At 30.7% G+C, this 13506-nt stretch overlaps 1 protein-coding gene across 8 annotated transcripts in view; it reads right to left on the bottom strand.

The window, feature by feature from the left end:
- Nucleotides 1-104: 104 nt before the first annotated feature.
- The window catches only part of LOC100642625 (PDF receptor), a 66373-nt gene continuing 52971 nt past the window's right edge, over nt 105-13506 (bottom strand). For 3 of the 8 annotated variants that reach the window (XM_048413394.1, XM_003403066.4, XM_048413393.1), the window contains exons 4-14: nt 11016-11176; nt 10149-10252; nt 9442-9586; nt 8006-8108; nt 6981-7101; nt 6406-6484; nt 6224-6309; nt 5478-5658; nt 4788-4902; nt 3140-3233; nt 105-1449 (exon numbers count right to left, since the gene is read on the bottom strand). In XM_048413394.1, coding sequence (XP_048269351.1) covers nt 1365-1449; nt 3140-3233; nt 4788-4902; nt 5478-5658; nt 6224-6309; nt 6406-6484; nt 6981-7101; nt 8006-8108; nt 9442-9586; nt 10149-10252; nt 11016-11176 — 1274 coding nt within the window. In that variant the 3' untranslated portion in view covers nt 105-1364. Of the gene's footprint in view, nt 1455-3049; nt 3234-4787; nt 4903-5477; nt 5659-6223; nt 6310-6405; nt 6485-6980; nt 7102-8005; nt 8109-9441; nt 9587-10148; nt 10253-11015; nt 11177-13506 lie in introns of all 8 variants that reach the window. The other 5 variants (XR_002308832.2, XR_001099688.3, XR_001099687.3 and 2 more) reach the window with 5 other exon arrangements.

The following is a 13506-nucleotide window of genomic DNA, read 5'->3' on the forward strand; positions in this document are numbered from 1 at the left end:
TAATTTAGAATTATATAAAAAGTATAAAAATTGTGATTAAAATTATGCTTATAGAAAATGTAAAAATTAAAGTCACAATTCTGCAAAAACTTCATCAGGCAGGGTACATGTCACGATAATTTATTTACATTTAAAAAAAAACGCACAGCTACAAAGTCATAGAAGCGATGATGCACTCGCTAATTAACTAGCCTTACAAATTAATTACCCTAGGTCGTTTGATAAAAGCTTAAAAATATTACACAGTACGTTCTGTCGCAGTAGTCAGTCTATAATTCATAAAAAGTGTGTTACAGTTATTCAATGAAAATTTTTTGATCAAAAATTAATTATCAAAGCTTCAGTTCACCCATAAAATAAATATTTACAATAGGATATTTGAAAATCTTCTGGTTTTCCAGTTTTATTTTATTTTCTTTTTGTCTGGGTTAACTCCAGAAAAAATGATATTTTTATTATAACAATTTTTTATAAGCATAGATTACAGAATATTAATTTATGTCTTAGTTTACTTGACATTTTAGATTATTTAATTTGAAATCCTTATTTTTCCAAATATCTTTTACATTCTGATTGGAATTAATCTTTTCCAACGATGCACATGGTGCATTCTCTAATGTATTAGATAAATAGCATAGGACGCAATTGATGCATTATCAGCCACGATTATATTTTAAAAAATAGAAACAGCAATACACGTACGTCAATTACATCTATAAACGTCTCTCTTCTGTCGTTTTTCTTCCAAATGAAGATATAAAAACAATGAATTGAATCTCACTTGAATGTGTCTCTTGTAAATTCTGTTCTTAATATATACAACCCATTTTTATTTTAAGAAATTAACTTCCTGAATTTGATTAATTATTAGTAATTTTTGTAGAGGTATCATTTCAATTCTCTATGATATGTTGCTTGAAATAATTCTCATTAAGAAGAAAATGAAGAGAAGTGTATATTCACACGATTCACTAATTCTTAATAATCATCTTCAACAATTTTTTCATGCCATTCACAATGATTTATGACACATACAATTTACTTTCCAATTTTTCAACAAAAAATCTTCAAATTCCAGATTTCCATCCATCATTCTTCCTCAATATCCACTCAATCAGACACCAGGTAAATGATTAATTAACACTTCATAAATATCTTACAATGTCTCTAGACATTACAAAATTTTATAGCCATGTTGCTCGAGTAAAGAAGTTTATTGAAACATTCAGAATGTTAATCATATCAAGTTTTACGCTGTGCTCATAATCTTCATCCATTACTCTAATCAAATTTCCAATTGAAAGTTGAACGATTGAGTCTTTAGATTAATTTCAGGTTGTCCACTTTTCATGATCCACAGAAGCTCACAGCTCATCTTCATGGTCTGAATGGAACTTTGAAGCTTTTGTCCAAGGTTCAGGAGTCCAGAGAGGCTCCATGGTCAAACAGCTGTTCTGAAATCGCAAACTAGTATTGCTTCCAACAAATCATTGGGGTTATCTACAACAATACTTTTTTCTGAACATGGAATACTAATTGGAACATAGAATTTTCATTGTTATATTGGTTTTTGGGAATTTAACAGACATACACCATCGTGTAACATACATTTTGGAAGAAACATTTGCACAAAGAATAGAAAAACAATTGAAGACATTGAAGTTATATAGATCAAACAAATTGAAAGAGAAGTATCAATTGCTTGTAATATCGTTGACACAGTTTCTATCTTTTAACTTTATTTACTAAATGAAGCAATGTGTTCGTTAATTAATCTAGAGGTTTTTTTACAACGACAAAAAGCTATTGTAGTTAAATGTAAAAGGAAGTGAGACTGAGAAGCGGACTGGTTTGTACAAACTGAGAATTTCAGAGAAATTCTGAGCTACACGTCATGCAAATTATTTACACACAGAGCGAACAATTATGCTAACTATATGCACGCGAAGAACTAAATTGTGAGAAGAGTGTTTAAGAGACAGACTAGTTTCCGATTGATAGAGTTTAGTAACGCTAATGGATTGTGGCAACAACAAATATGGAATTTAATAAAAAAACTCCAAATTTTAGCAGTTTGAAGAAGTTTTACGAAACACGATAGAGCATAAAGCAATTCAAAAGAAGTGAGACAAATGTGGAAGAGCCAGGAAGAGCTAAAGCCAAAAGATTCTCCCAAAAATTTAAGGAGAATGCAAAGAAATCTAAGCATAAGAAGAGTTTCAAAACACTTGAAAAATCCTAGTAGAACTTAGAAAATCTCAAAAGAATCGGGGAAAACGAATAAGAACCGGGGAGAGCCGGGGAGAGCCGGGGAGAGCCGGGGAGAGCCGGGGAGAGCCAGGGAGAGCCGGGGAGGGCCGGGGAGAACCGGGGAGAGCGAAGAACCAAAACTAAGAAATTCTACAAAAATTCATGGATACTATAAAGCGATGCAAATTGGAGGAAAACTCGAGAGAACTCAAGAGAACCAAATACAGTTAGAAAAAAGCCTTAAAAGAACCATGGTGCCCGAAGGAGAGCCAGGGGGAGATAGAAGCAAGAAAATGAAACTTTAAAGAACTTTACGAAAAGTGCAATAGTGTAAAAAGTGGCCTTAAAAGCTTTAAAGAGTCCAGGAATGACCAGTGAAACTTAAAAAATTCTAAAAGAACTAAGTACATCGAGGGAGAGTTAGGAAGAGCTAAGAAGATCTCTAAAGTTTACAGACCCATTAATCTTCGTAAATAACAGAAATTCGACTCAAGGACAAAAAGTTCCATCAAGATCCAGTGGTAATCCGACTGGATAGAAGAAATGAAACCAACCAAAAAACAATCCAAAGAAAACAACAATGTTAATTACTTCATTGATAATATATAAAAGAATTCCAGAAGAAACAATTGAAGAGATAAAATTTAATACATCCAAAGAAAGTGTATAATGGCGTAAATTCATCAGCAGCTTGAAGAAGAAACCTAATAGAGCTTCCTTTAATTAGGATGATGTAAGTGGTGATGACATAGAAGAGGAGATGCAACAGTATATGCTTCTGTGTGTGCGTGTTTTTTACCTACTAGTACGATGTTGCGAGGAGGATCAACCTTCGATGTTGGTAATGATCTAAGTGCGGATTGGCGAAGTTTCCTCGATCATTACTCACTCGGCAGGTCGGTCCGGTGGTGGAGTATTTCCACCTCGACAGCACAGTCTTATCCATCCGCTGGGTCTCATCTGCTCTTCCTCCATCTCGATCACTGCACGTATTAACAATTATTATTCCGTCACTTTCTTTGTTCTCATTCTTTTCATTCTTCGATCTTCTGCCTCTCAACGAATAAAATTTCTTGATGTAAGGAAATTTTCTGCTATCTCTGTCTTGTAAAACTTTTGGCTAATTTCCTCGTTTATAGATCGGAATAATAATAATATAGAAAGTCAATAATTAAATTATTAAACGATGGCTGTTAGGAAATGATATTAGTAAAAAGAAAGATCACATATTATTGAAATAACTGTGTGTCAGTTTATTAAAAAAAAAACAAGTTCGTACTTTAGTTGTTAAATGGTGAATTAATGAATTATTTAATTGCCAATCATTTTTTATTGTATTTGGTATTTAGCAAATGATATTTTGCATTCATGTGTGTATTTCTCAAATATTAGACTTTTGCTAATTTACAAACGAAATATCAATATATGTACCTATATGTTAACAGGTGTTTTAAATTAAATGTAACCAAATGTGATGTGATAATATAATTTGAGAAATCGCTTATCAAATAATTTCACTTGAACAATTTAATTGAATTTTGTTTGTCAAATATCCTATTTCTATAATACCCACACTCACGCTGTACCATAGTAATATCAATTAATCCAAATACAAATATTTTATTTCAATAGTTTCTTATGCTTGGAATTCAACAGTAACGGTATTAATTAATTCAAAGGCAAATATTTTATTTAAATAATTCACCGCGCTTGCTATGCCTCAACAGTCGATTACAATTTGCACAGTTTGGATAATTGCACTTGCAATTTGCAGTTGAATTGTCAAACACGGTTTGAACAAAGGGCAAATTTGGCCCATACAAACGAACGATCCAAAACACGGTTCGTTGGATTTGCTTTATATTTGCTTACGATAAACACGGCTTTGTCAAAAATTTCCTAGAATTCTCCAATCGTCAGATTCTACTGTATTTAATTAATTAATAATTCATTGCCTCCTTGCTACATGTTAATAAATAGAAATTTTTAATTTCATAAAATCGTAATATAATTTGTTAATTAATTTATCAATTAAATGCATGAATGTATGGAATAATGAGAACAAATATTCGATCATTTTGGAATATCGTAAATCATGTGAGAAAGCTCATTTCAATTTTATTTTATTAGAGTGTTATACGTAGGATATCCCTTCAAATTAGTATTTTGATATTTGTTTTAATATTTTAATAGATTATTCTGCAGTCAAACAGATGTTTGTTTATTAGCATAGAATTGTAAATATCAACATACTCTGATAAATGGAAAATATATCCTGGTATTATCCGACTTACCTTGTATCAAATAATAATTAGTTTAATTTATTTTATAAAGGAATATATGCAATGCTAGGAAAATTGTAATTCACTGGATTATATTTTTGTAAGTGGAATTAATCAAACTTAGGAAAATTGTAAGTTGACCAAGAATTTTCAAAAACATTTTCTACTTAAATCTCATGAAAGCCAGGAATTTATAAGAGAAACTCAGATGATTTACAACTTATAAATATTTAATAAATTCATTAATTCACTTACCCGACGCGATTCTTTGGGGTTGACAACCACTGAATGTCGACTGTCTTCTTGCTTGTAAGTCAGTTCCTCTTAGAGAAAGGTAGACAGAGATAGTTTTGTCCAGAGCGAGCCTCACCTGTGTGTACCAGACAGTAATTGACCTTTAATCGTATGACTAAACTGACCATTCACTTACTACGATGCACAATTGAATCCTAAATCGAGCCTAAATCGAGCTCTGCGAATTCGAAACGCCGTGTCTCTGTACCAATTGTTCGAAGATGAATTATAATCTCTGGTTTGTTGCAATTTTGGAATATTAGGAGGTTTTTGATTAATTTTTAATGTAAATTACTATATTTAATGTTAAAAATTGGATATTTGATATTAGTTGTGATTCAATTTTGGAACATTGGAAGGTTGTTGATCAATTTTGTATATTAAATTTAGTACAAGATTAAAACATAAAGTATATAGTAACTAATCAGTATAAATTATTAATAATAATTTATTAGTTTTAGTCTTGGAGCTTAGTTTTGGTATTCTCAAGAGTGCCCTGTCTTCTTCCTTGTTTCTATCCATAATTTAATCACTTTAGGGTTTTAATCCACTGATTATATTATACTATATGTATAATATGCTATATTCGATTTAAAACAAAAGAAGACCGAAATAGAGAAATTTGTTCATTTTTAAGTTCAATTGCCTCACCTCGCCGTTTAAAAAGCAGTACAGTGTTGCGATGAAGAGACCTTGAAAGGATTGAAGGAAATGCGTGGAGTAAGACCACAAGGCGAACTTCTTCACGTTGTGCAGGGGTACCTCGATCATGAAAAGCACGTTGGTGATGCCTAGTAAAGGCAGAAGCACCACAGCTGCCCTCACAGCTTTCCTGTAAGAAAGAAATTAGCGAAGGATGTTAGAATTAATTTTGTAATTTAGCAAAATATTTTTTTCGGAGATCAGAATTTGTATTATTTTACTATTATTCATAAAATATTGAAGTAGTACGTTAATTGTTATTTGTATATTTTAGCATTATACGATTCCTCGATATTACATTATATTTAATAATAATTAATAATTATATGTATTACTAATACGTATTATATGTATAAATATTAACATTTTCATATTTAATGTTATATAATTTAATTTAATATTACAACATTGGATGTAATATTACATTATATTGCTATGTATTGTTTCCCCTCCCCTATATTTAATTATCTAAATTCAATTATTTTCTTTACCCACTACTTTCCAACTTTTAATTAAAAAGTTGTGAGTATAGTGTAAACACGTTGACCCAGCCTTCGTGAAGTCTATTAATTAAATATCCTTGTTCTTTTTTGCCTGATAAGATTGGACAACTCGTTGTATCTTAGCTACTTCATCTTCTGCTTGTGACACTTTCCTCGTTCTTAGAAGAAGTTACTGTCATGTGAATTACTTACAAGACTTGCTCGATTTCGCTGGTGTGACTCTGTCGAAGCTTCACCACGAGCACTCTGACGATGTTCAGCAGAAACAGAAAATTGAGCTGAAGGATCAAAATCAATAGAAAGGTTTCTATAGTTTCCTGTATCTGGCCATTGTTGCAAATTAAAATGTATCTTTCCAAATTAATATTACTCACCAATATCACTGCAAATCTAGGTCCCTCTAGGATCCAAAAGTAGGAAGACAGATTGTATCCAGACCAGCATCTGGTAAATCTAATACAAGCACCATAAACAATTCTTATTTGACAAACTTCTACCAAGAACTGATGATGGATAGGAAATCCAAGTATAAATACAACATTATATTATACTAATTTAATAATATAATTTCATTGTATATTCTACATATAGAAAAATTGGCTCTTGTTTAAACAATGTATCAACTATTCAAACGGCAGGTGTATTTAATTCTGGTGAAACTTACTATCTTCTTTGTACAAATATCTAAAAGTTTACATGGACAATTTTCTCTACAGCTGAGAAAATTTAAGATTTAGTTGAGGACTGAATAGATTTCTACAAAATCCCACAATAAATGCAATCTCATCTGAAAGTGGTATTCGATAAATCTGTCATGGTGTCTAACTAAATGAAGGGAAACTTTAGGTAGATGCACTTAGAAGATGAGTTTTAGAATCTTAATCACCCATAGCTGAATTTCATGTAGCTATAGCTTCATTTCCTATAGACGTGGCAATCTCCGACTTACTTCGACTTTGGATGGTAATAGAAGGCGGTAATGATGGCCCAAACTAGCGTCATTATGACGGGGCATCCCCATCCGATGAATCGATACATCCTGTAGTATGAGTTTTCTTGGAACACCGTTACTGGAATAGTAATTAAAAGACGGTGCGATTATTTGATAGAATTTCACTTAAACTCTTGATTCCTATAACAAAGCAGGACTTTGTAACATGGAAAATTTATTAGGACTAGGTAACTAGGTCAGTTACTCGGAAATTGTTCCAGATGCCTTAATAGATATACAGAGTGTTTTATCAACTCCACCTATCTCAAAATACTTAATATTTTAAATTACTTACAATTATTTAATATTTCTCTTGGAAGATAAATACACTAGTTAAAATCACTATTTTAATATTTCATAAAACCTATTTAGAAATTTAAGAAGAAACCTTAGAATATTTTTTAATAAAAAATTTAGTAACTTAAAGGAGATTGCTACTGGTATTTATGGTATTAATCTCGAATTACAGAATTAGCAGGAAACTGAATATAAAATAATAATCATTGGTACTTTCTCTTTTCATTGTAACTTTCCAATAAAGTTTTATTTCGACCAATAATTATGTAAATTTCATTTCTTATTTATGTCTATAGAAAGTCCTTATAAAGTTTAGCTAGAAATTTTTTATCAGTATTATAAATATTTTCCCTAAAATATAGAAAATCTTTAGTTTGGATGAAGATATTTTATTTCAGAAAAAATTTTCGATCTTAAATTCAAGTTGTTAAAATTGGTAAGATTCAAAATTTAATAACAAACAAGTAGAATAAGTTATTGAACCAACGTGATCAAGCTAAAAATAGAAGAATAATTGGAAAGGAAGATATGAATTTCCTAGTAGGAACAAGAACTTGAGAGCAAACAATTTTTTAATTAGAACTGAATCGTCTTAGAGCCACGAAAGCTTGGTGAAATATTTGTTCTTCGGTTTCTATGTTGATAATGTAAAGGAAATTTTGAAGAATAAACGTCGGTTCACTTACCAGTGACCATATTATGCAAGAATAGTCCCTCTATGAACATCCACATGAACATAGCGGTTTTGGTGTACTCCAAAAGGGCATAGCTGGCCTCGCAGAGCACAGGCTTTAAGAAAAAGGAGTTTCGAAAGTAGATTTTAACATTAGACTGTCTTTGACGTCTGTTAATTATAAATTTAACTTGTCACTTGGATCTCTTTCAATTTCTTTAATTTCTACGAAATAACAATTATTGTTACATAATAATTAATTAGGATATTACTAATTAAGATACTAACACAATAATTTCTTTCTTTTTAATGTTTCATTTTTGTTGGAAATAAATTATATTGAATTTTTATGTGGAAGAATTAAAGTTAATTTATCTGAAACTGATTTGTCTTTATTAAATCTCGATTTTATTAATCATAGAAATTTTTGTCTGATTAATACCTTGAACCAATATATAAAATACCTTACAACTATAAATTAACTCTCCTACTATTATTGGTAAATTGTCTTTCACTTAAATTATCTAATCATAATTACATAATGTCTAATAAATAGTACTATTTCAGATAATTATATTTCTGATGAAAGAATAAATGTACAACCTCAGATTATTAATATATATATAATTATATATTTATATAAATTAAAACACTCAAATGTAGAATAATAGAGGGTAGCAAAAGGAACGTTTTTTATTAATAAACGTTCTAGATTTTACTTTGTTTCTTAATACTGAAGCTTTAAAAGTACAATAGTTGAGCTCCTGACAACGAGCAACACGGCGTGCCAGCTGCTGCATGCACAGCGGGTTGCTCGCTGTCAGGCGCCCAAGCGTTATATCTTTAGAGCTTTATTACTGGAAAATGAAGACAGATTGGACGTGTGTTTATAGAAGAAAAATGTACCTCGTTCATATAAAGTTTCTTAATATATAATCGCTCACAAAGTTCTACACACACTTTTGTCATACAATCATTTACTGTTATCTACCAATATAAAATATTTTTGAATTTGCTTAGTATATTTTGAGATGGAATTACTTTAGAAATTATAAAACTTCCAGTTCTACGAAGATTGCAGATCATTATTAATGTCTACGGAAGAGCTACAAGTTTACTAACATAATATTAAATCTACACTTTTATAACTTCATGCAAGTACAACAAGTATATGTAAATATGTACATTTTTGTGTCTTTTTACTTCTTAAAAACGGCATAATAGATTGTTGCCTTTCTTTAAATGCATATATGTCACAGAAAATGTTCAATTAATGCAAAATTTTACGCCAAAGAAATTACTGAAGATAATGTTCTTGTTGAATTTATATGTAATATAATAATAATAATATTTTCCAAATTTAAGGGTTTATTCCAAATTTCAGACGATAAATGTAGACTTTTATGACTAATTGTGTATCAGTATTGTTAGTCAACTATAAACACTTACGGTGTTTCCAATGCCATGTTGAATACCATAAGTCTTCCTCCTGAGGACCTCAATGTCTATGTACAATGTTAATCTAATTAAGACCTGGACAACCATGGCGACGAACAGATTCTTGTGTATCCTAGTCCTTGTGTTTCTCAGAGACCTAGATTCGCATGAATACTATTATCTCAGTTCTACGTAATATATTTCCATTTTCATGTGGCATTGTTAACGAGAAATGTGCTGGAATCTTTGTGTCTTGTTTATAAATAAATGGCTTTTCAGTATCTCGGAAACCATATGACACTATCAAGATTCCATTACATTAATCATAAAGCTCTAGCAAGGACTTAACCTAATTACCTCCAACAACTGTATTTCCCATCTTTCTGCCGAGATAAATTATTATTTATATAATTGTGTTATCTTGATATTTGCCATTAAGATAAATGGAAAGCAGAAATCTTTTAAATGGCAGAATATTAGCTCGTATTTACGATAAAAAAATATTTTCTTTTATTCTTTTATTCATAGAAAACTTTGCCTAATTTCCACATTTTAGAAGTATATTACGTTTATTTACATTGACTTCTAATCGATTTCTTTCAAATCTCCAAAATACGTATTTCAATTTCACTATAGGTTTGTAATAAAATAGTGATTGAAATATCACTTAATAATATTACCTTTTAGGTAGACAAATTTTAATATGATAAACAATTTACCTAAAACGACAGAATATGGCAAGTGAAGCAAGCAAAGCTACTAGAGAGATGCTTAAACCGACGAATTCTAACGTTCGAGTCTTTTCAGCTATGTCCAGCTTCATCTGAAAAACAAAGAAAAGGTATAACCGATAAAAAAGTTAATTCTCATTAGCTTTTTTACACAAATTATTACGCGTCTCCAGTTTTTACGTTTTTCCACTCGTTTTATCATCCAATAGCTACACCACTCTTCCATCATTTGATTCTTTTTAATTTTATCTAACAAAAAGCTGCCAGATATTTATACTGTGATCAATGACAATTTTATTTTTGCAGTACAACCAAATAAAAAAATGTATATCAATCTTTTATCTTTGGATTATCACGTCACCTCAATTTCTTAATTTTCATTTCCAATAAATAAAAAAATGTAGAGAAAAATAATTTTTTAATGTTAGAAACATATTATTTAAAATTCACCTATTTGCTTACATTTAACTATTTCTTACGCTTATATCTCGTCGAGATAATCTTACGTAGGAAATCGTTTCTTTATTAAATTTCTTCTTCAACATTAGTCATGTATTTGATGCTATTCGTGATCATTCGTGTTATGTATTTTAAAGAAAAATTGTGTTCCAACGCAACTCATGTATCTGACTATATTTAAAATTATTTGCTTTTAGATACTAATCCCTAGTTTAGATACTAATTTGATTGTATCTAAAATAATTTGTGTTCGAACGCCTCTAATGTATTTCTTTAATCTTCATCTTTGAACACTAATATTTAGCTTTACCGTCTAAATGCATACAATTCTGATTCTCATTTAATTCATTTTATTCGAATTTCAACTCATGATAATCCAGCTCTTAAGACACTCACGTTACCCTCGACGGTGTTGGTGTAAACTTTTCCATGCAGCCGGAGCATTTCTGGTGTCAAACAAGTTGTGTAGTTTGCCCAGCCGTGCGAGTATTCCTCGTTATTCGTCCCATTCTGACCCTCCCATCGACCATTGTAACCACACTTCTTCTCCACCGATTCTAAACAAACAGCACACTCAATTTAACAAGTGCGAGCTTCCCCGATGGTATCAGGTACGGTGCAGTGTTGGTTGTACTGTTTTGCACTGTGTGTAGTGTTATACAAAACCTAAGAAAGACAAATCCATCTACTGTCTTGTCTAATTTGGCCAATTAAACTGTTTGGTTAGCAATTAACCAAAATATCTCACTTGGCTGGAATCAAACAAGCTCTAACTACCAACATTTGTCTAACTAGTCCTGAACAAGTTTGAGAATTGTTTAGCGCGATAAACGGGAACGTTGAGTTTTGGAAATTGGTTTAATCCTTTCGCTTCGGCAGTCCAGTCCGCCGAAGTACTGTCACTGAACGGAAGCGCGCGCCAGAAATGCGCACAGTGTGTATACTTGCTGTATATACGTTTACCTAAGTCTTAAATAACAATAATTCTTGTAAGAACCGTATATGCAATATGGTTTTACTATCAATGGATTTAACAGATTTTTTAACACGGACTAGTATACGATCGCTTGGATGTTTGAAATATATTGCTTAAAACATTTTGATGTTGTTTCAACAATGAGTACCTTTAAAGAAGTGATTACTCCAATATATCAATAAAATCAACAGAAAATGTTCTGCCGATAAGGAAAATATATATTATTGACTACAGATGGCACTGGTGTATACCCGATGTATGGGGTACCGAACCCAGGATTCGTCACGTGGTCCACGCCGATAAGCGGCGCTCGTACCAACAGGTCATCTCGTTGGCGTATTTGATTTGGATCTTAAAACTGCATGGATTTGTTCTATTTTTGAAGCAATATATTTTACGTATAATTCTTTATAATCCTTATTCTTATTTTGTAATTTTTATAGTTTTGCCAATCTTTAAATTTTCAGAACTTTTGTCATTTCTATATTTCCTCAAATTTATAACTTTTTAATTATGGTCCAGGAGTAATTAACACAGTAAACTATAAGAAATAATAATAAAAATTATTAAATATGTATCATCTATTCTTAGTACCAATACTATTCTTATTGATTAAACTAATATTTATTAATATTAATATATTATTAATAATAACACGTTATTGCATTAATTACAATTTATTGTCATTAATATAAATTATTGACCATTATAGCATTCAATTCAATTTAATGCGCTTAATTTTTAATTTATGAGAAAACCGAATAAATTCGATTCATAAACCTTTTTTTATTGCTACGATACATTTTCCTTTTTTGACAAATTGTATTTTACCTTTGAGTTTCGTAAAAGAAATCTTCTTTGAAAAATTTTGAATAGCGAGCAACCATTGATGTAAATCGGGTTGCTCGCTCATCTCCTTAATTGCGTTTATTTATGTTTAACATCTGCAAATTATTTTGCACATTTTATTATTTCCAATTACTTCGCAAATGTTACAGAATATTTGGCTGCTCGGTCTCTAATAAAATTTGCAAAATATTTAGCAAACGCAACGCTGTTGGGAAATGTGAATTAAATTGGTGAACTACCGACACAGTTTCCACCAATGCATAGTAAATTGCTCGTCGTCAGGCGTCCGAAGAGTAATAAGACCTCAAAAATTCCAAAAATTCAAACGTAAAATACTGACTGTAAGGAAAAAAAGATATTTTATTACAATAAAAAAGAATAAATCAAAAAATAATATAATAATAAATATTTTCAATATGTACTTGTATACTAAATAATCAAACATCCAAATATATTGTGCAATACACAAATATATTGTGATTTCTACAAATTATTTCACTGTTTGATCCCTAACAATTATTATAGTAATAACTATAACAATTACTGACAATTGATAGAAGTTGCAAAACGATAATAATTTCTAAGAACCGAGCAGTGAAATAATTTAAAAAACTCCCATAATGATTTTAATTTACCATATAGTTCTAAATTACAGCTAACAAAACTTTACCAAAAATCAAAACTACAAATGTAAGTTAAATAAGGAATTTGCTACGCCAATAGTAATAATTTGAACATTCTGATGTTTCTAAAATTTTCCAAGAAATTCCAATTTCATTTGTAATCCGATTTGATAACTTATAAAAATGAAATAAAACAAAGATACGAAGATTTTGAGTACTATTTGGATTACGTTGGTTGAAATTTGTTCAAATATCAGAGACTGAAATAGGAATGTATGTCGTGGGTTATTCTAGTCTCGCACATGAAAGTAAACGGATTCGCCATGAATCGGGGGATGATCCACAATTCCAGGACGCGAATGCTGGAGCAGCTTATTTCCAGTACGTGACTCGATAAACCGGTGCAATTTCGCACGATAGTTAATATTCCAGCAAGTAT

Source organism: Bombus terrestris, chromosome 16 (assembly GCF_910591885.1).
Source record: "Bombus terrestris chromosome 16, iyBomTerr1.2, whole genome shotgun sequence".
Classification (NCBI taxonomy): Eukaryota; Metazoa; Arthropoda; class Insecta; order Hymenoptera; family Apidae; genus Bombus; species Bombus terrestris.